The sequence below is a fragment of the Triturus cristatus genome, chromosome 9 (genome assembly GCF_964204655.1).
Source record: "Triturus cristatus chromosome 9, aTriCri1.1, whole genome shotgun sequence".
NCBI lineage: Eukaryota > Metazoa > Chordata > Amphibia > Caudata > Salamandridae > Triturus > Triturus cristatus.
In genome coordinates, this window is record NC_140592.1 from 1,270,976,103 (window position 1) to 1,270,995,558 (window position 19,456).

Below are 19,456 nucleotides of genomic sequence, written 5' to 3' on the forward strand. Positions count from 1 at the left end.
AGAGGCGTGCATTCGGGACCAGGAAAATGCATGATGCCATATACCCTAGCAGACACAAACTAGTCTCACCATTGGATGGGCTATTGTCTTCAGTTTGCTACATTTCTGAGGGGGTAATCGTCTCATCCAAAGGAATTGCAGTTCTGTACACTGTGTTAAGGATTGCTCAACGATTGAGTCATGAGTCATTTGGTAATGTTGGCTTGCTTGTTGGTATGAAGATTCCTTGGTAAGCCAGTCTAGATACGGATAGACAAAAATGCCCATTTTCCTGAAGTGACCTGCAGCCACTGCCATGCATTTGGAAATAGCCCTGGGGGAAGATTTCATACAGAAAAAGAAAACTTTGTATTAGTAATGTTGTCTTCCTATTGTGGAAATGAAATTGATTTGGTACGTGCACAACCTGGAGATTCAGTGGTGGTTTGTAGTTTGCGTCGTGCCCCGGGGTGCGTCCTCCGAACTAGGGCGTGAATAAATGTAAGAAAGCACCCCCCAACAACATGGGGTGTGTCCCCCAGGCGCGTAACTGTCCTCAAATGGGTTTCAACAAATTGTACAGGATTCTTCAATGTTCGATGTTGAAAAACTTTATTTGTTATTCAAAATTCATCGTGAGCGTTTTTTTATCAATTCAAACGCATTGCAAAGATTATAGCGTTGATTGTAAATTCCCAATGCATTTCGGCATAAGCCTTCCTCAGGGGAATTCTAGAAAAACAATAAAGGTGACGATAAGCGCTGTATCTGAGGTATATTAGTTACTCTTGTGTTGAGAAAAGAAGGTGCAAAAAGTGATTAAAAACCGATCAAATGCGGACATGCATGGTTGTGGTGAAGAAAAATAAGAATAAAAATGAGTTTTTAGGCGCAGATATTACCGTGCTCGTAAGGATTATAAAGACCCGTTTCAATAACCCAAAATGAATATTAGCGGTTAAATCAGCGTGTTGTTACGACTATAAATTGTTTCAAACAAAATGTCTAATGGAGAAACGGTGACAAACGATGTGCTTATTATTAAAGTTTGCTTCCAGTAATAAAGTTAGTGAGAAAGCATAAAAGCATTCTGAAGCGGTGACGAAAGTTGTTCTTACCCAGTGTTGAAAAGCGGAGGTATGTGCTCACGCGTTCGAGTCACGAATGTGAAGGTGGTTGTGAATCGGAGTCTGAAGCGGAAGTAAAAGGTTGACAGCGTGTGACGTGAAAAAATGGTGTACATAGAAATAGGACTGCTGTTAGATTACGGGCGACCTAAGAAAACTAAGTTAGCTAAGTAAAGATAGATAATAGAGGTGATGAATGGTTAAGCGCGAGTTGGGTGAACTTAAACGCGAGTAGGGTGAATTTAAAAAAAGAGTGTAGAAAAGCGTGCCATGTTACGGTGTATCAACACAGTTTCACATGATGACATGATGACATGAAAGAACAGAAGCGTCAATGTGAATGTAATTAACAATGTTAAATCTATGGAAAAAAATATATAAAGAAGATGTTACAAAAAACTACGTTTTAGGAATAAGGCAATTGGTGACTATACAAGACATGTAAACCACATTAAGGATACATTGTATTTAGGGCAATTATAGATAGCATAAAAATTCTGTGCGGTCATTTAAACCATCGGGTTTCATCGAGTTCAACAAATATATCCAATGATTCTCTCTTTTGAGAAGAAAGTTATGATTGTCTCTTCCTTGAGTTTTAGTAACAGTCTCTAGAATGCAAAATTTCAGTTGGCTGATGTTATGCCCAGCTTCCAAAAAATGTTGTGCGACCGATGATTTCTGTTGTTTTGTTCTGATGTTGGACTTATGTTCATTCAGTCTGATTTTGATCTTCCTTTCGGTTTGCCCGACGTATACTTTGCCACAAGGGCATTTGAGCATATATACAACATTAGAGGTGTCACAGGTAGCCGTGGTTTTTATTCTGATTTTGTGCCCTTTCATTGGGTGAGTAATATATTCACCTTTCATGACATTGTTGCATCTGTTACAGTTTAAACAAGGAATGGTTCCTTTGAATGATAAATTTGAAAGAGGTTGGTTAGGTTGGTTGAGAATTTCACCTATGTTTTTATTCCTTGTATAAGCGAAAATAGGTTCTTGGTCAAAAATGTGGTTAAACTCCTGCTCCAGTTTAAGCAATTGCCAATGCTTTTTTATGATACGTTTAAACTTGACACTGACGGTGGAATATTTAGATACCACCGTGATTTGGTTTTTGATGGGTTTGGGTTGAATAACCAATAGTTCCTCACGGTTTTTACTGGATGATCTTTCTTGAGCCGTTTGCAGTACCTGATCTGGATAACCGCGGGATTTGAATCTTTTTACAAGTTGGTTAAGTTGATGAATGGATTCGTCTGGGTTGGATACTATTCTCTTTATTCGGAGCATTTGTGAAAATGGGAGATGTTGCTTGAGAGGTGGAGGATGAAAGCTTTGGTAATGAAGAGTATTATTTCTGTCAGTACTTTTCCTGTAAAGATTTGTTTCAAATCCTGTAGATGTTTTGGTAATGGTAACATCCAAGAAGTTGATGGTATCTGTGTGGATGTTGAAAGTAAATTGTAAGCGTTGATCTATTTGGTTGAGGCTATTGAGTTGGTCTTTGAGAATGTGAATGGGGCCATTCCATATCATGATGATGTCGTCTATGAATCTGAGGTATAGTTTTAAGTGATTGGTCCATGCTGGTGTGTTAAGGATGTGATCTTCCTCAAATTGGTTCATGAAAATGTTGGCATATGCTGGAGCTGCGCAATTGCCCATAGATGTACCAGTTAACTGTTGATACCACTCATTTTTGTGTTGAAAATAGCTGTGCATCAAAGTAAACTCCATTAATTCCATCAAAAAATAGGTCTTCCTATTGTGAACATCAGGAATTTGCAATGTTTCTTGGCTATAGGAATGTTAGACTAGGCATCTTAGATATCTATTGAACATGGTCAGTCCGCCTGATGGAGTGGAGAGTAGATTTGATCGAGAGCTAACATTCTGACCTTTTTATTTGCAAACCCATTTGTTTGCTTTTCTCAAAGTCTAAAATGGGTCTGAACTCGTTGTTTGGTCCCTTCTTCCTGAGAAAGCAAAAGGAATAAATTCCCATTCCTTTGAGAGGAGTTGAAACTTTTTCTAGAGCATGTTTTTGGAGGAGAATGGAGACTTCCTGCAGTAGTTTTCTTGATGGAATAGGGATGATTTCTTTGGTGGTAAGGCTGGTGGAGGAGACTTGAATTGGAGACAGTTTTCTCCATTCTCTATAATATTCAGAACCCATTTGGTGTTGGTAATATTTCTCTACTTTTCCACAACAAAATGTTATGCTTCTTCCTACTGGAGTGGATAACAAAGGAGGGGGAAGAATACACTAATTGCTTGCCATCTGTGGTTGGTTTAGTGGGTTGGGCAGATGTTTGGTGACATCCTCTGTTGCTTTACTGATGCATGTATTGTTGATATCTTTGTGGCCATCAGAGCAGAGTAAAGTGGTCCCTAAAAAATGGAACTTTAAAACACAGCGCAGAGCCTCAGGTTTCAGGCCTGTGAACCTAAGCCAGGAGGAGCGGTGTAGTGCTAGACCATGGCAGTATCCATGTGCTGCTACTGTGGAGGTATCAGCTAGTTGGATACCATAATGCCCTCATTAATAATCTCTTGAAGATCCTGGAGCGAGTCCCAGCAAGACATGTCGTATCTTCCAAGAAGGGCAGACACACTTGTAGCTTTCTTGGTGGCAGTGGATGTGCTACACACTTTTCTGTCCACAGAATCTCGCTTCTTAGTTTTGTCAGACACAATGACCAAGTCTGGTCTAGGATCCATGTGAAGAAATAATGGACCTTGATCTGGAGGCCGATGTTTCCTCTGTAGGCGAGATGGTGCAGCCTTAACAGATACTGGTGTTCAGAATAATTCCATGGCCAGTTGTATGAGATCTGGGACTTGAGTAAGCAAAGGTCTGGTCTGGCATTGGTGCAGTGACTCAAAGAAGACAGATACAGTGGCTGTTGTAGTAAGCACATTTATCTTGGTGCCTCTGATAAGGACGCTTAAAAAGTGTTGATATCAACAGGAGATATCCTTACCAGAAGGGAGTCTGTTAGTGAATATAGACCAGAGGATGAAGTTGTGTGATAAGACTGAAGATCTAGATGGGGATGGTAAACAAGTCTTCATCTAGAGAAATAATCTTGGTGACCTTGTGCGACAATGTGATCTTGACCTTGTTTTGAACGTAGACCAGTTTGCGCAAGGTCTAGTATGACAAGATCAACTGCTCCTGGGCAGAGGTGCCACTGTAACTATTGACTGTGGTGTTGAGGGGTAGTGGCTGGTATTTTGGTGGTAGGACTACCTCTGAATCTACTGGTTGTGTAGAAGGATTAGGCGAAGAATGCACAGGAACCTATGGAAGGAACTGGATGCAGAGAATCCGTTATGATGACTGGAGACGTTGGTCTGGATGCAGAATAGGCTTGTGGAATACTTAAGAGTCATTTAGAAGGGAATCAGAGCAATTACACCATTTTCTCCCGAGAAGGAACATGGTGTTTCAACGCTGAAGTTCTTGATGTTGACCTATGTCTAGATGTCAAAGTACCTGTCGATGTCGCCCTTTCCTTGACGTCATGTCTGTTCTTGAGATCGAACCAGCTCCTAAAAGAAAGCAAATAGATGCTGTACCTCTTCTCGTCTATGTACTTGATATCGAACAGGGGTGTTGTTTCGTACTTTATCTTCTCTTTTTGGGTCTCCCTCTGTCGGAGTCTTCAGAAGGGGAGACGGGCACTGGTAGAGAGAAACGTCTCTACTCACCCCTCCAATGCCAGGGAATCTTGCCTTTTCCAGTGTTACACTTGACCTTGCAGGTGAATCTTTTCTCTCTCCCTGAAAGTATGTCTGGAGAGGGTCCTGCTGTGATGAAATGTCTGTGGATCAGTAGAATCTGGCAAACAGAAGATACAGATCAGCCACTTTCTTGCCACATTCTAGGCACTTTGCAAAAAGATGGCATTTTGCGAAAAAGAATATATATTTTTTTTTTCAGGTCAGAAATATTGGGAAATACCCTTCACCTTAAGGGACGTAGACTGAACCACTTTAGGAAGAGTTTTTAAAGAAAAAAAATGAAGTGAAAAAGCATTGAAAAGCCAGATCTCTGGTCAGGATCTTATGAGCAGGAGCCGGTAAAAAAGAACTGGGTAAAATGCCACCTGCAGGGCATGCTGGGAGACTGGAGGTCAGGGAACCCTTAAAGGTGCAGTGTTCCCTTCTCATGGTTTCAATACGGCAACCTAAGAAAGAAGTAAACAGTTACGGAGGACCTTTTTGAAATGGCACATTTAATTGTTCTTAGTGACATTTAAAGGCTGCATGTCTTTTTACTTCCATTTTTTACAGTAAATTAATGTGTTTGCAACATAGCCAGTTAAAAGGGTCCAAAGATGTACTTTTTTGCCACATGTACCTGCTGGACTCTCTGAAGTAAGGCAAAGATACTGTAAGAAATGTAAAGTTTGAAATAACTGCTCTGGAGTCCCCGCACGTGGGTGGTACTAGTCAGTGCTTATGATGATCAATGGTGATTCTCTGACAGAGAACGACACTTTCATTTCTGCAAACTCCGAGAGGCCTTGATGTTGAGCATCTCTTTAAACAGGGCAAGGTAGGAACAGAACTTTAATTTTTTCAAACATCTTGAAGGGCCTTGAAGTTTTATATCTCTTTCTATAGGGGAAGGGTAGCACCAGTGCTTTCATGTCTACGAACCCCTTGATGCTAAGCATCTTTTAGATCGATGAATGGTAGGCACAGTACAGTAATTTCCACAAACCCACTTGAAAGCCAAGCATCTTTTATATCGATGAATGGTAGCCACAGTACGGTAATTTCCACAAACCCTCTTCAAAGACCTTGATGTAGAGCATCTCTTTTATATCTATGAATGGTAGGCACAGTACGCTCATTTCCTCAAACCCTCTTCAAAGCCATTGACGCTGAGCATCTTTTAGATCGATGAATGGTAGCCACAGTACGCTCATTTCCTCAAACCTTCTTCGAAAGCCCTTGATGCGGACTTTTTTTTATATCGATGAATGGTAACCACAGTACGCTCATTTCCTCAAACCCTCTCCGAAGCCCTTGATGCTGAGCATTTTTTATATCGATGAATGGTAGGCACAGTACGCTAATTGCCTCAAACCCTCTTCAAAGCCCGAGATGCTCATTTGATGTAGACCATCTCATATGGATGAATGGTAGGCACAGTACGCTCATTTCCTCAAACCCTGTTCAAAGCCCTAGATGCCGAGCATCTCTCATATCGATGAATGGTAGGCACAGAACGCTCATTTCCTCAAACCCTGTTCAAAGCCCTAGATGCTGAGCATCTCTTAGATCTATGAATGGTAGGCACAGTACGCTCATTTCCTCGAACCCTCTTCAAAGCCCTTGATGCTGAGGATCTCTCATATCGATGAATGGTAGGCACAGAACGCTCATTTCCTCAAACCCTCTTCAAAGCCCTAGATGCTGAGCATCTCTTTTATATCGATGAATGGTAGGCACAGTACGCTCATTTTCTCAAACCCTCTTCAAAGCCCTTGATGTAAAGCATCTCTTTTATTAACTGAAATGGCAGGGACAGTATTGGTATTTCTTCAAACCCATTTGATGCATAGCATCTTTTTATATACTGGAATGGTATGAACAGTACTTTAATTTTTTCAAACCCCATGAGAACCCTTGAGGTTGAGAAGCTCTTTGTATAAACTAATGGTAGGAACAGAAGTTTTATTCCTTGAAAGGTTAATGGTGGGCCCTGAACGTCATTTGGTTCAACCTCCCATAGGTTTCGTGGTAAGTTGGGACTCTGCAAGCAGGATCTGAAGAAGCATACATGCTAGATGTCTCTTCTTCCAAGGCACTTGGTCTACTGTTTGAAAGTATTAATGCTCTGTACCATCTTCTATCAGAAAACACATTCAACAATAGGTAAGAAGTAAATATCAAATGCAAGGATCTGGATTTCTTTTCTGCACGCAGGAGAGGCATTTCAAAAACAGTGACAGTGTGGCGCAACTCGAAGGACAGCCAATTATTATTAATTTTTTTTAAATAGGTGAAAAGGAGCTGATCGAGAAAATAGACAAGACGACAAAAACTGATGAGAATTAAAATTCATTGTGAAAAAATCAAAAGGGGAAGCCAAGTGGGTGAACTTCCTTTCAGGTGCCAATATATTGCAGCCTGGACCAGACAGCCTGGTTGGCTTGAAGTGACCGCATAATTTTGTTTCCCATTTCTATGAAGCAGTGCTGGCTGGCAACTCACACTCTAGCATTTGTTCATGTTTGTATATAGACATTCTCTGTACGCGTTTCAAAATTCAGCATGTGAGATATCAATCAATATTGTATAATCGAAAATTGAATTGCAAAAAGACAAGAAAATGTACGTTAATAATTCACTGCAATTATAATTTAACAATACAATCTTTTTTATCAAAGCCGCAATATTAAATTCAGTATTTGAAAAAAAGTATTTTATTTTACCACATGGAAAAAGATGCACATAAAAAATGTTTAACTGGCAAAATCCCTGTGACTGGGAGAAGTGAACGAGATTTGTTTCCATAAATGCATCTGTTTATCGATAGTCAAAGTGGAGGAAACAGATACCAACGGGAGCACAGAACAGACATTGGTACAAACGCAAATTTTATAAATAAAAAAATCAATTTCTTTTGAATGGCAAATAAATATGTGTCCAGTTGGCCGGAGTCAGCCTGGTTGGTGCTGGATAAGGATCGACTGTTCTATCCAAGCATATGTAGTGCTGACAAAGACGAGCATCTGTAACACATCGTCTAGTTCTGGAAGTACCAGCAGGCTGTGAGATCCTATTCTGAAGACAAGGTCAGCACAAAGTCACTTCTAGAATAGGAAATCTATTAAGAACTGCACCACACAAAAGGCTCGAAAGGCAGAGGGTGAGGGAGCTAGACAAGTATTAAAGAAAGATCTGAACACAATTGTTTTAGAAACTTTAGAAAAAAAACCTCTGTAAACCAGTGTATTTGTATCCAATATACATATCAAAACATATGAGGAGTTTTCATAAAATACGGCAGCTGAGGGAAGATTCCCTCGCTCTCCTGAGTGCTTTCAGTATTAAATGAGATTTGTGCAGTCCGTGCATGTTATTGCTGGCGGAAGTGGTGCTGCACAGCCCACATCTAGATTCAATGTTGGGGGTGGCGGAGAGGTAGAGGGAGCAGTCCAAGCTCTCAACATTGGGAAGAAATTAGATGCGAGACCTCTTAGTTTGGGAAGGGGTGGCAGTGTCCGGCCTGCTACCTGTCAAGTCCAATCCAAGTTTTTGTGCCTGACTGTGGAAGAAAGCCTGGAGCCGGAAGCCTGCCTTCGCCTCGCTGGTCTGGACAGGGTTGTACTCGAAGCAGTTTGAAAACATTAGTTCAATGTCATCAATCAATTCAGCTGTAGAAGAAAACACAGTGTGTTAAAGAACATGCGGTAGCAGTAAGCAATAGCCAAAGAAAGAGCTAGTGGACATGAGATAGCAAGAGCTCCGGTCAATCATACCAGGTCTATTATCCCACCTCATTAGTGAACAAAACATGCAGAGCAATCGGACGCGAGTCTAACAAGAAAGGAAACTCCATATTATTTACAAGTCCTTCGAAAATCAAAGCGCGCTGGACAAATCACTCATTCAACCTTCCCAAATGATCGCAGTTACTGGCTCAGAATAAGACACGAGTGTTAAGGCCACACTGGTTGCAAATCAAGTACTCGCACTTTTACTGCACAAGTCACAACTGAGTGCCACTTTCTTCCATCTCAGACACATCCCCTCTTTATTCTCTAGGAAGTGCTCATATGTCCTCAGGGAAGCAAAAACAATATAGGAACAGACAGCAAGGAGTGAGAATAGGCAGGCGCTCGCATGCAACCTTGTATTCAATACAGAAACAGACACGAGGGGTGAGGCAGCTACTCACATGCAACCTTGTATTCAATACAGAAACAGACACGAGGGGTGAGGCAGCTACTCACATGCAACCTTGTATTTAATACAGAAACAGACAGCAAGGGGTGAGAGGCAGCTAGTCACATGCAACCATGTATTCAATCTAGAAACAGACGCAACAAAGCTTGAGAGGTAGGCACTCACATGCAATCTTGTATTCACATTTGTTCACTTTCTCCCGAATGATGTTTAAGGCGATTGGTCTTTTGATGATGTCGTAGTAATCTGGAACCTAAAGAAAGCAGACACAAAGGAGCAAAGATCAGGTTATTAAACAGTAGGATGCTGTGATTTTACTCCAGAGAGGATACACCCTGGTGGACCAGCAGTAGTTATTTAAATGAGCAATTCACAAAAGGAAAAGTTACTTGTAAATCTCGATTAAGGGCTTTTTCATTAAAATTCATTAACGCTAGCGCAACAGCTAGAATATGTTTTAACATAGGAAATAGCCATTTCTCCAAAGACATTGAAACCCATCAAAAACTTTATAATGAAATATAAATTTAAAAAATATGATTGACTGATGCTCATGAAGTTGCTTGTGGACATCATGTACTTTATACGACTGTCCTTGTGAAATTTATCTTAAGATGTGCTTCTTTAAATTTTTGAATGGGATGTGCATTTTTTTAATGTAAGCTTTATGGACATAAGTCACCTACTGATAAAGTTCCCAGTATGTTTTATGAATATTCTGCTTTTTATGGATATAAGCAGCTTATTGCCAAAGCATTTGGGACGTTTTATTCTGGGTATGAATTATGTATATTTATGTCTACTGCAATTATATGATCTTATGGAGACCGATAAATCTGCTTTGACTGAAGTTTTCTTGTGGACATTTAACAGGCAGAGATCTTTACTGATCCTATGCTAGAAAGCAGAGCAACTACCAATGCTTTACTGCTCGAGTTTAGATATTAAACCATCCCTTGAGCTCAAGTGAATGTTCTTGCTCACCCAGAACCCAACTACAGTCTGGGTTCAATGTTTAAGAACAGTGTGAAACCCACTAACGGACCTGTTAAACACTGAAAGTTTGTGTAAGGGCAGGCAGTGCTATTTAACTGTACCCAAACTGCACCAGTGCGAGGGCTGAAACTTATTTGAAAGGAGAGTGAATAAAGCAACTGAAGTCCACCTTTTTAATGCAGGCTACTGGTGTGGAATATGTAACCTGTAGCCTACACAGTACAGCCAATGTACCCAATAACCTATGCGTCTTCTCATCTTAGAAATAGAAATGCAAATTATGTTTATCAACTGTGTCCACCTCATCATACAGTGACTCCTCATTGTTTAATGCAGGAGAGTTGCAGTCCATGCACGGACTTCATAAATCACACACCTGAACTTTAGAAACCAGCTTCATGAAGGGCCAGCTATCATCATGCCGCACCAGTTCCACCACCAGCTGCTCACAGGCGGATAGCTCATGCACCCCATGTCCACGACCCGAACTCCGGCGGCCCACCTGCTCCATGGGGTTGGACAACATACTAGAACGATCTGTGAAAAAACACAAGGTCATATCCAGTAAATACTGGGACAACAAGACATCACAGCTAAATGGAACGTCTTAAGGGACTGGATTCAATGCTGCGATTATAGGCACGTTGAATCACACAATCATGAAAGAGAACCAAAGAGTGGTGCGTGCCGCTGCATAAGGTTGGTAAAGATCTTGGTAGGCAGATTGGTAGAGGTTTAGATACAAGGAGAGATGCCCATTCCACACCCAGACACTAACATACATGACTGAGGTCCAAGAAGTTTGGAACCTATGAAATACGGGGGAGGGGTCCCACTGGTGTTACATTTACCAATTACATATTTGTAAAGGGTAAAAGAGGAGCCTGACAATGAGCGGAGGCACCTGGAGACTCTCCTCAGCGTGGCGTAAAGAGCTCAGCCAAATACTTCTAAGGTATGAAGAATCATCACAAGCCGGGATCGATTACAAATGGAATACTTATTAACGAGCAGAAATATGACAAGTGTAGCACCCTGCACTAATCTAGACAACCCGTATAGTGGTGTTAGCAGTCTCAGACAACCTTAGAAAGCTCTCTAAGAGGTAGCTGTGGAAAGCAGACTTCAGGGTTAGTCCAGAAGGAGTGTAAAGCAGCTTGTTTTCCCAGTACTTAATCTTATGGTATAGGTTAGGTGAAAAAGAACCACACAGTAGTTATACAAATATGTATTATTAACACAAACTCATTGCAAAATCTCCTACCCGGAGATATAACCACAATACACACAATACTTTATAATAGAACACATAAGTAGCACAAATACATAGTGGTCTCCAGGGGGAGACCAAACCATATACTAAAATAGTGGAATGCGAACCACGACCTAAGTCGAGAATGGACCCCGAAGATGTAAAAGAGCCAAGGACCCAAGGAACCACCCAAGGTGAGTATCTAGGAACTCCACAGACCTCGACCACGACCTTGTGCTCACTGCAAGTCGATGGATAAGTGGCGGTTGCAGTTTTAAAGAAAAAGGACCCTTCCCAGTGGACCCTGAAGATACCCCGTGGAAGAGGGAAGGTTAGAGAGTCACCCCACCCGTGCATACCCCTGGAACTAGGGTACCTACATCAGGGAAGCTGGGTGCAAAGGTGTGAAGTGACATCTGAAACCACTGTAGACCAAAATGGAGGACTTCAGAAAAGATGCCGCTGGCAAAGGTGAAGAGTCCGGTGAAACCCAAAGGTGGGTTCAAGCTGACAGGTACCTGCAAGCAGAGAGGACAGTGTCTATGCCACTCAGGAGTGACCAGAATACACGGAAGACGAATGCCCACCGATGTTGGGGATGCAGGAGAGTTGACGGTGCCCATAAAGTTGCAGCTCTGCAGACCAGGCGATGCTTTTGAAGACCAGGATCCGCTCATGAGCAGTCCCATGTCGGATGTCAAGAGCCAAGGGGTCAGTGTGCGGTATGGGCACCAACTCTCCTTGGCAACGGAAACTAATGTAGTCGAAGAAGGTGCAGTGTTGGGACCAGCAAGGTCCAAGTGACTCACAACGAGCAGGTAAGTCAGAGCAGCCCCGAGCAAGCAGGGGAGCCCACTGGAGCCAAAGAAGACCCTCAAGAGGAATCATGGGTCGAAGGCACAGGAGTCGCAAGAGGACCTTGAGCAGCTCACCAAAGGATGAAGACCCACTGTGCAGGCGAAGAACTTGGCTGCAGGAGATGCTTGAGGTTTGAGCTACTTGGAGCCCGAAGATCTCTGGAGGAGAGTCAACAAGCCTTGGCAATAGCAAGTCGATGCGGTGCACAGGGATACTGCTACAGCGGTTCAGACTAGGGAAACTGGCTTCAAACTTGCTGTGAAGACAGTGCAGGCCTCAAGGGAGTTTCAGAACTACCACCTGTGTTGCAGAACCTTTCGGAGTCTGGAGGATCTCAGGAACAGCAGACCGGTCAGCTTTGTTGCTGTGCCTGCAAATGCAGGGGAGTGACTCCTTTACTCCAAGGGAGATTCCTTCGGGTGTCTTGGATGTCCCAAAACCTGTATGGAGCACAGGCACATACATTGCAGAAAACTGGCAGGACGACGAGACCAGAAGCAGCAGGAATCTTCCCAGTTGCAGTCTCGGATCTCAAAGCGCCCCGACGGTTGAAGTGGTTTCGGATCTGAATCTGGTCCCACGATGAATCTAGGGACCTACTCACAGGTAAGCCCTTAAGTACCCTGGGGAAAGGGTTGGAACGATTCAGGGTTCCCTCCCAGAGGAGGGGCTGGACAATTGGGAAGACACTCCCATGTCCTTTGTCCAGTTTCGCACCAGAGCAGGAGACAACGGCTCCCTGAACTGGTTCTAACTGGAGTATGCAAGGAGGGCAGCAAATGTGCCCTTCAATGCAGTCTAGTAGCGCTGGCAAGCTCCCCCACCCTGTCCCAATACACCAAGTCCTGTCTGGGAGGTGGTCACACTTCACTGTGACAGGAAACTTATTGTCCTGCCTTCCTCTTCTCAAGCTTAGCTCAACAGCAGGAGTACAGAATTGTATCTCTGGTACCAAGTGCATGGAGGGTTTTGCAGAGGAGCTTTACAGTGCATGGAACCATACCTCCCACACCGTTTACGGTGTGGGGGTATGAATCCAACATGTTTGATAAACACAACCAGGTTCGTTATGGCCAGTTTAGAGATAGCCATCACCCAATGACACATGGCCACTCTGTCTTAATGGCTGATGCATTTACAACTCAGGAGAATGGACTCCAAAGGTTATAGTGGTGTCCTGCTCATGCAGGGGCACCTTCTCACTTATAACCGAGCACCCCGCCTTCAGGATTGAAAGGCCTGCCTTTGGGGTGACATAGGTTTTAAGTGCAGTGACTTCAGATCTAAGGAAACGTATAGCTTTTTAAGTGGTGTTAGCACCAGCTTACACAGGCTGCAATGGCAGGCATTTAGACACAATTTGAGTTGTCTCCCATGGGTGGCATAATACATCCTTCAGCCCATGTGGTATCCCTGGTGTACCTGTACCCTGGGTACCTTGATACCATATACTAGGGACTTACAAGGTTACATCAGTAGTCAATCTGGGGTGTACCCGAGTACTTACCATGTCCAATTTAGGGAAGAAGCACTAACGGGGGTCCTGATTAGCAGGATCCCAGCCAGAAAAACAGGACACCAGCAAAAATTGGAGGCGACTATGAAAGCAGATCCTACTTTCCTACAACTCTAGATAAATATGTAGAGGAAATACATAAGACCTCACATGCATTCAACTGTGATAACTTGTATTACTTGATTGGAATGAGCACACTGCAAAATGTTTTAACAGTTTAGAAACAGAAAATATGGCTAAAAGCTCAAAAATAAAATACATGCTATTACGGATAGAGGAGGGTTCAGATCCCAGCTTACTGGCAACTCTATCAAGTGTACTTTTTTTATTAAAGAAAATGAAGCTTTTTAATGCAGTCTTTAATACAGACATAAGCAAAGAGAATGAGGAAAATCCAGAAACAAGGGCACAAGAATAATTTCAGTCGTCAAACACAAGGCAGGGAACCAGAAAAGAAATCAAGACTTGATAAGTAAATGGTTACTTACCAGCAGTCCGAAAAAGTACCAAAAAGAGGGAGTAAAGAGGTATCTGGATAGAATCTACCTCCTGTATAACTTTTCATAAACAATGTGATTCTATCCTAATTCAAATAAAGACTAGTTAGTATTTTTATCATTTTATTTATAGTGATGTGAAAAAAGGTGTGTGATCCATGAGATGCTATGGAAAGACACTAAGTGTTTTTAAAATACCCCTCACACACTATGAATCCCATAGTGTCATGCTTCATCATGGGGGTCTTCCCGTCCCTCTACGGGGCGGGGCGTGCTACAACCTGCGAATATGGGGGAGCACTGTTTTTTTATGAAAGAATAGGCTGTGTGTGATGAGGGAGTGAGCGTGGTAGGGTTAGTGAAGATTTACAAAATTGAATTAAAAATTTCCTGGCTGGTAGAAAAAACTACTTTATTTATTTCTCCGGCTGGGAACGTTAAAAAAGGGGGATAAGGTGTAGGGGGTGTGTCTTAATGTGATACCCCCTACTGGGTCAACATGTTTCGTAAGCCGTCCCCACTGCTTTACTCATCAGGACCGAATGTGATCCCTGCTACACTCAGTTTATCAAACTGATTTTTTATGTATGTATGCCTATTATAAAAAAAAAACACACAAAAAATGTGTGGCTGTAGTTTTAGGGGTACATTGATCCCTGTATTCAAAAACCGACTTGGTATCTGAAAAGATAAGAAAAGATAATGCCAAACTACCCTTGGATAGTTTCATTAACGCATCACCATCCTGTGGAATGTTCTGATAAAATATTGTGATATTTTTCTTGATATATTTCTGTGGCAGCGTAGGTTTGTAATTCTAAACCCAGTGAACTACGGCACATAAATTGCGTGGTAAAATGGCAGATACCTTAAAATATACAAACATTAGACAAGTGACAACAAACCCACACTACCATCAAAAGCACTCTGGTTCTGTTGATAAAAGTAGTCATTCAATCATCCGTATAAACAGACATACCAGTATTTATGAGATCATTATTGCCTGTTGAAAGTTACACACAAAGCATAGTTACGTGAAATTGTTTTGTACATACACTATTAGGTGTGTTACACGGGCTTCATGAGCTTGCACTGAAGGGGAGGATGTCTCGAATAAACAGTGATTCAGGATCCTTTCCTTGCCTTAAATGTGCCTCTGTGCTGCTCCGTGGATGGCAACACGAGAGTAAACACTGAGTTTTTAAATCGTTTGAAGACAGGAAGCAGCGGGAAAACGGGCTGCTCTCTGATAGACTAGAGCGTGTTGTTCATTCAAAATGGCTGCTTGTTTCGTGCGAATGTTGTGGGTCTGAATAACATCACTTCCTGATGTAACGATGACGGTCATAGAACGGAAAAAAGGGGGGGGGGGGGGGCGCAAAGTTATGTTCCATATGTTTGAAAACTGAGCAGTGTTTTCGATATTTTGAAATTATAGATTTCCTGGTATCTAGAAATAGGAAGATAAATACCCCAGTACTGAGCATGAAATACAAAAGGCAACGCGTTTCGTTGGCGAAGCGGGTAAAACAAAATGCGCGAAGGACATTTAAACAAAAAATGAAAAAAATGCCTTAAATCATTGGACTTTCATGTGTAGGACCAATGACTTGCTAAATTTTATATATACATACATAAGGCAGTGATGGTCATTGCCCCTGGTGGAACATTCAAGACTAAAATTGAAGAGAAGCCTTTGATTGTTAAAAGATTGTTCGCTCGCTGCCAAATGTAGGACTGGTGACTTGTCAGTTTTTAAAGGGAAAAATGATAGTTTTCCCTGATAATTAATCCAAAAAATGGGGTGAATAAAAAAGGTATGTATAGTTGATTAAAAATAGGTCTTTTTGAAGACCCTTTAGATTGTTGATCTATTATTGAGATACGAGTCGTGGCATTTGGCTAATTGGTATGTATAGATGCTTAACCGCAGATATTCTGGAGACCTACAATCGGTCAGAGGATACATGGTAGTCACTAAGTGGGACTTTGCATAATGTTGGGCATGGAGTAGAAACATCAAGTCATAGCTGCCCCCATGGAATTTCATCGTTTAGGCCTGTGATGTTTGTCTTAAGACGGAACACCCATCTTTGTTCTTTATCAAAAAGGTATCTCATTTGAAATTTGCTCGATCACTGTCCAGGAGCAAGTTTCAAATGAGAGGCCTAAATGATGAAATTCCATGGGGGTAGCTATGACTTGATGTTTCTACTCTATGCCCAACAATCATTTTTCCCTTTAAAAACCGACAAGTCACCAGTCCTACATTTGGCCGCGAGCGAACAATCTTAACAATCAAAGGCTTCTCTTCAATTTTAGTCTTGAATGTTCCACCAGGGGCAATGACCATCACTGCCTTATGTATGTATGTATATATAAAATTTAGCAAGTCATTGGTCCTACACTTGGAAGTCCAATGATTTAAGGCATTTTTTTCATTTTTTGTTTAAATGTCCTTCGCGCATTTTGTTTTGCCCGCATCACCAACGAAACGCGGTGCCTTTTGTATTTCATGCTCAGTACTGGGGTATTTATCTTCCTATTTCTAGATACCAGGAAATCTAGAATTTCAAAATATCGAAAACACTGCTCAGTTTTCAAACATATGGAAACATAACTTTGCCCCTCCCCCACTTTTTCCGTTCTATCACCGTCATCGCTACATCAGGAAGTGATGTTATTCAGACCCACAACATTCGCACGAAACAAGCAGCCATTTTGAATGAACTACACGCTCTAGTCTATCAGAGAGCAGCCCGTTTTCCCGCTGCTTCCGGTCTTCAAACGATTTAAAAACTCAGTGTTTACTCTCATGTTGCCATCCACGGAGCAGCACAGAGGCACATTTAAGGCAAGGAAAGGATCCTGAATCACTGTTTATTCGAGACATCCTCCCCTTCAGTGCAAGCTCATGAAGCCCGTGTATCACACCTAATAGTGTATGTAGAAAACGATTTCACGTAACGATGCTTTGTGTGTAACTTTCAACAGGCAATAATGATCTCATATATACTGGTATGTCTGTTTATACGGATGATTGAATGACTACTTTTATCAACAGAACTAGAGTGCTTTTGATGGTAGTGTGGGTTTGTTGTCACTTGTCTAATGTTTGTATATTTTAAGGTATCTGCCATTATACCACACAATTTATGTGCAGTAGTTCACTGGGTTTAATATTACAAACCTACGCTGCCACAGAAATATATCAAGAAAAATATATCACAATATTTTATCAGAACATTCCACAGTATGGTGATGTGTTAATGAAACTATCCAAGGGTAGTTTGGCATTATCTTTTCTCATCTTTTCAGATACCAAGTCGGTTTTTGAATACAGGGATCAATGTACCCCTAAGAAACTACAGCCACACATTTTTTTTGTGTTTTTTTTTAGTAATAGGTATACATACATAAAAAATCAGTTTGATAAACTGAGTGTAGCAGGGATCACATTCGGTCCTGATGAGTAAAGCAGTGGGGACGGCTTACGAACATGTTGACCCAGTAGGGGGTATCACATTAAGACACACCCCCTACACCTTATCCCCCTTTTTTAACGTTCCCAGCCGGAGAAATAAAGTAGTTTTTTTCTACCAGCCAGGGAATTTTTAATTCAATTTTGTAAATCTTCACTAACCCTACCACGCTCACTCCCTCACCACACATAGCCTATTCTTTCATAAAAAACAGTGCTCCCCCATATTTGCAGGTTGTAGCACGCCCCGCCCCGTAGAGGGACGGGAAGACCCCCATGATGAAGCATGACACTATGGGATTCATAGTGTGTGAGGGGTATTTTAAAAACACTTAGCGTCTTTCCATGGCATCTCATGGATCACACACCTTTTTTCACATCACTATAAATAAAATAAAAAATCTAACTATGGATTGAATTAGGATAGAATCACGTTGTTTATGAATACTTACCAGCAGTACCTTTGCAGCTTGAATTTTCTGGATTCACGTGCTGTGCATTATTCTGCCATCTAGTGGCTGAATTCAGAATCTTCTGGTCAGTGTTATTTTCTCCTTTTTTAGGTCTTGCTTGCGAGATCTATAGTCGTTAGCTTTCGGTCGGGTTTCCTTGGAAGTGGGGTTGGGAACCGCCCTGTCTCCCCTAGGTCCCGCCCACTCGCCTAGCGTTGCAGCTCATGCGCGCTGCGTCTTCACATTGTGTCTTTGCCTCATGCTCTAGCCCCCCTTCTCTGAGAGGCTTGAGTTGTGTCGGTTTTATTTTGGTTTCATATTCCTGCAGACGTTCACCGCAGTTTCCTTCTGCAAATGTCACTTCGGGTTTGAATCTTCCCCATAATTTAATCAATTTGTGCCAGGGAGGCTTGTTTATGTTGACCAGAGTCTTGTGTACGGTTGCCATAGTAATCGCTGTAAACCTGTAAAAATAGAGGATCAGTTCGTCCCCGGGCTCCGAGCGACACCTGGCAAGAGAGTTCCCCGCAACAATAGGCTTTTGCACGGCAGAGGTCCACATTTCCAGGCAATAACCTGATGTGCAGCCGGAAGAGACTTCTTCAGCAACAGACTCGTTACAGACAAATCCACATTAGATACAGTACTCGACTACTCCCACTGCAGAGACAGCAATAGTCAGTGACCCCAGACAAATAGACCAACCCCACAGATACTACACCTCACACATAGAGAGCCCCTACAACAGGGCTGTTTTTACTAAAGGAGGCACCCCCCACACTCATACAGCCAGCAACAAGAGAAGCCTCTACCGTCTATTAATCACCCATTAGGGGGTGCAAAAGAACAACCGATGGCCACTGCCCCCTTCCACCAAACAACAAGACTCTTATCCAAGACACAGTAGGGACCACTGAAACGCCCACTTGTACTTCACAACAAGAGATTCACCACCAAAATAGTGCAGAGGACGCTAACCCTCACCCTTCTCAGCAGCCCCCAAAGCAGCAGGCTTACCCCATTCAATAGCGCACCAACCACACCTTCCTAAATCACACGTGACTCACCACCAAGATAGTGCAGTAGCCATCACACCGAACACTCCTTACCCAACATGGCATTTTTCAGGATTACAACCCTCGGCTACCAAGAGTCTTTCCAAGCAAGAAGACTGGCCTCGACAACAGGTGAGGGATGGCTACTGACTAGGGCCATTAATGTGGAGCTGTGTGCAAGTGGTGGTGCTCTATGTAGGTGAGTGCACCCTAAATGTGCATTCATGGGGCCACGTGTAAGGTTCTCCGGTGCTGTGGGTGCTTCATGGGACTGAAGGGAGTCATGGGTCATTGTGTGCTGTGCCTCA

The 19,456-nt window shown here is 42.3% G+C and overlaps 1 protein-coding gene across 1 annotated transcript in view; it reads right to left on the reverse strand.

Moving 5' to 3' along the window:
• Positions 1–7,537: 7,537 nt before the first annotated feature.
• The window catches only part of BAZ1A (bromodomain adjacent to zinc finger domain 1A), a 758,495-nt gene continuing 746,576 nt past the window's right edge, over positions 7,538–19,456 (reverse strand). The window contains exons 25-27 of the mRNA XM_085627428.1: positions 10,414–10,574; positions 9,207–9,294; positions 7,538–8,509 (exon numbers count right to left, since the gene is read on the reverse strand). Of these exons, the coding sequence (XP_085483554.1) occupies positions 8,316–8,509; positions 9,207–9,294; positions 10,414–10,574 (443 nt within the window). The 3' untranslated portion in view covers positions 7,538–8,315. The remainder of the gene's footprint in view (positions 8,510–9,206; positions 9,295–10,413; positions 10,575–19,456) is intronic.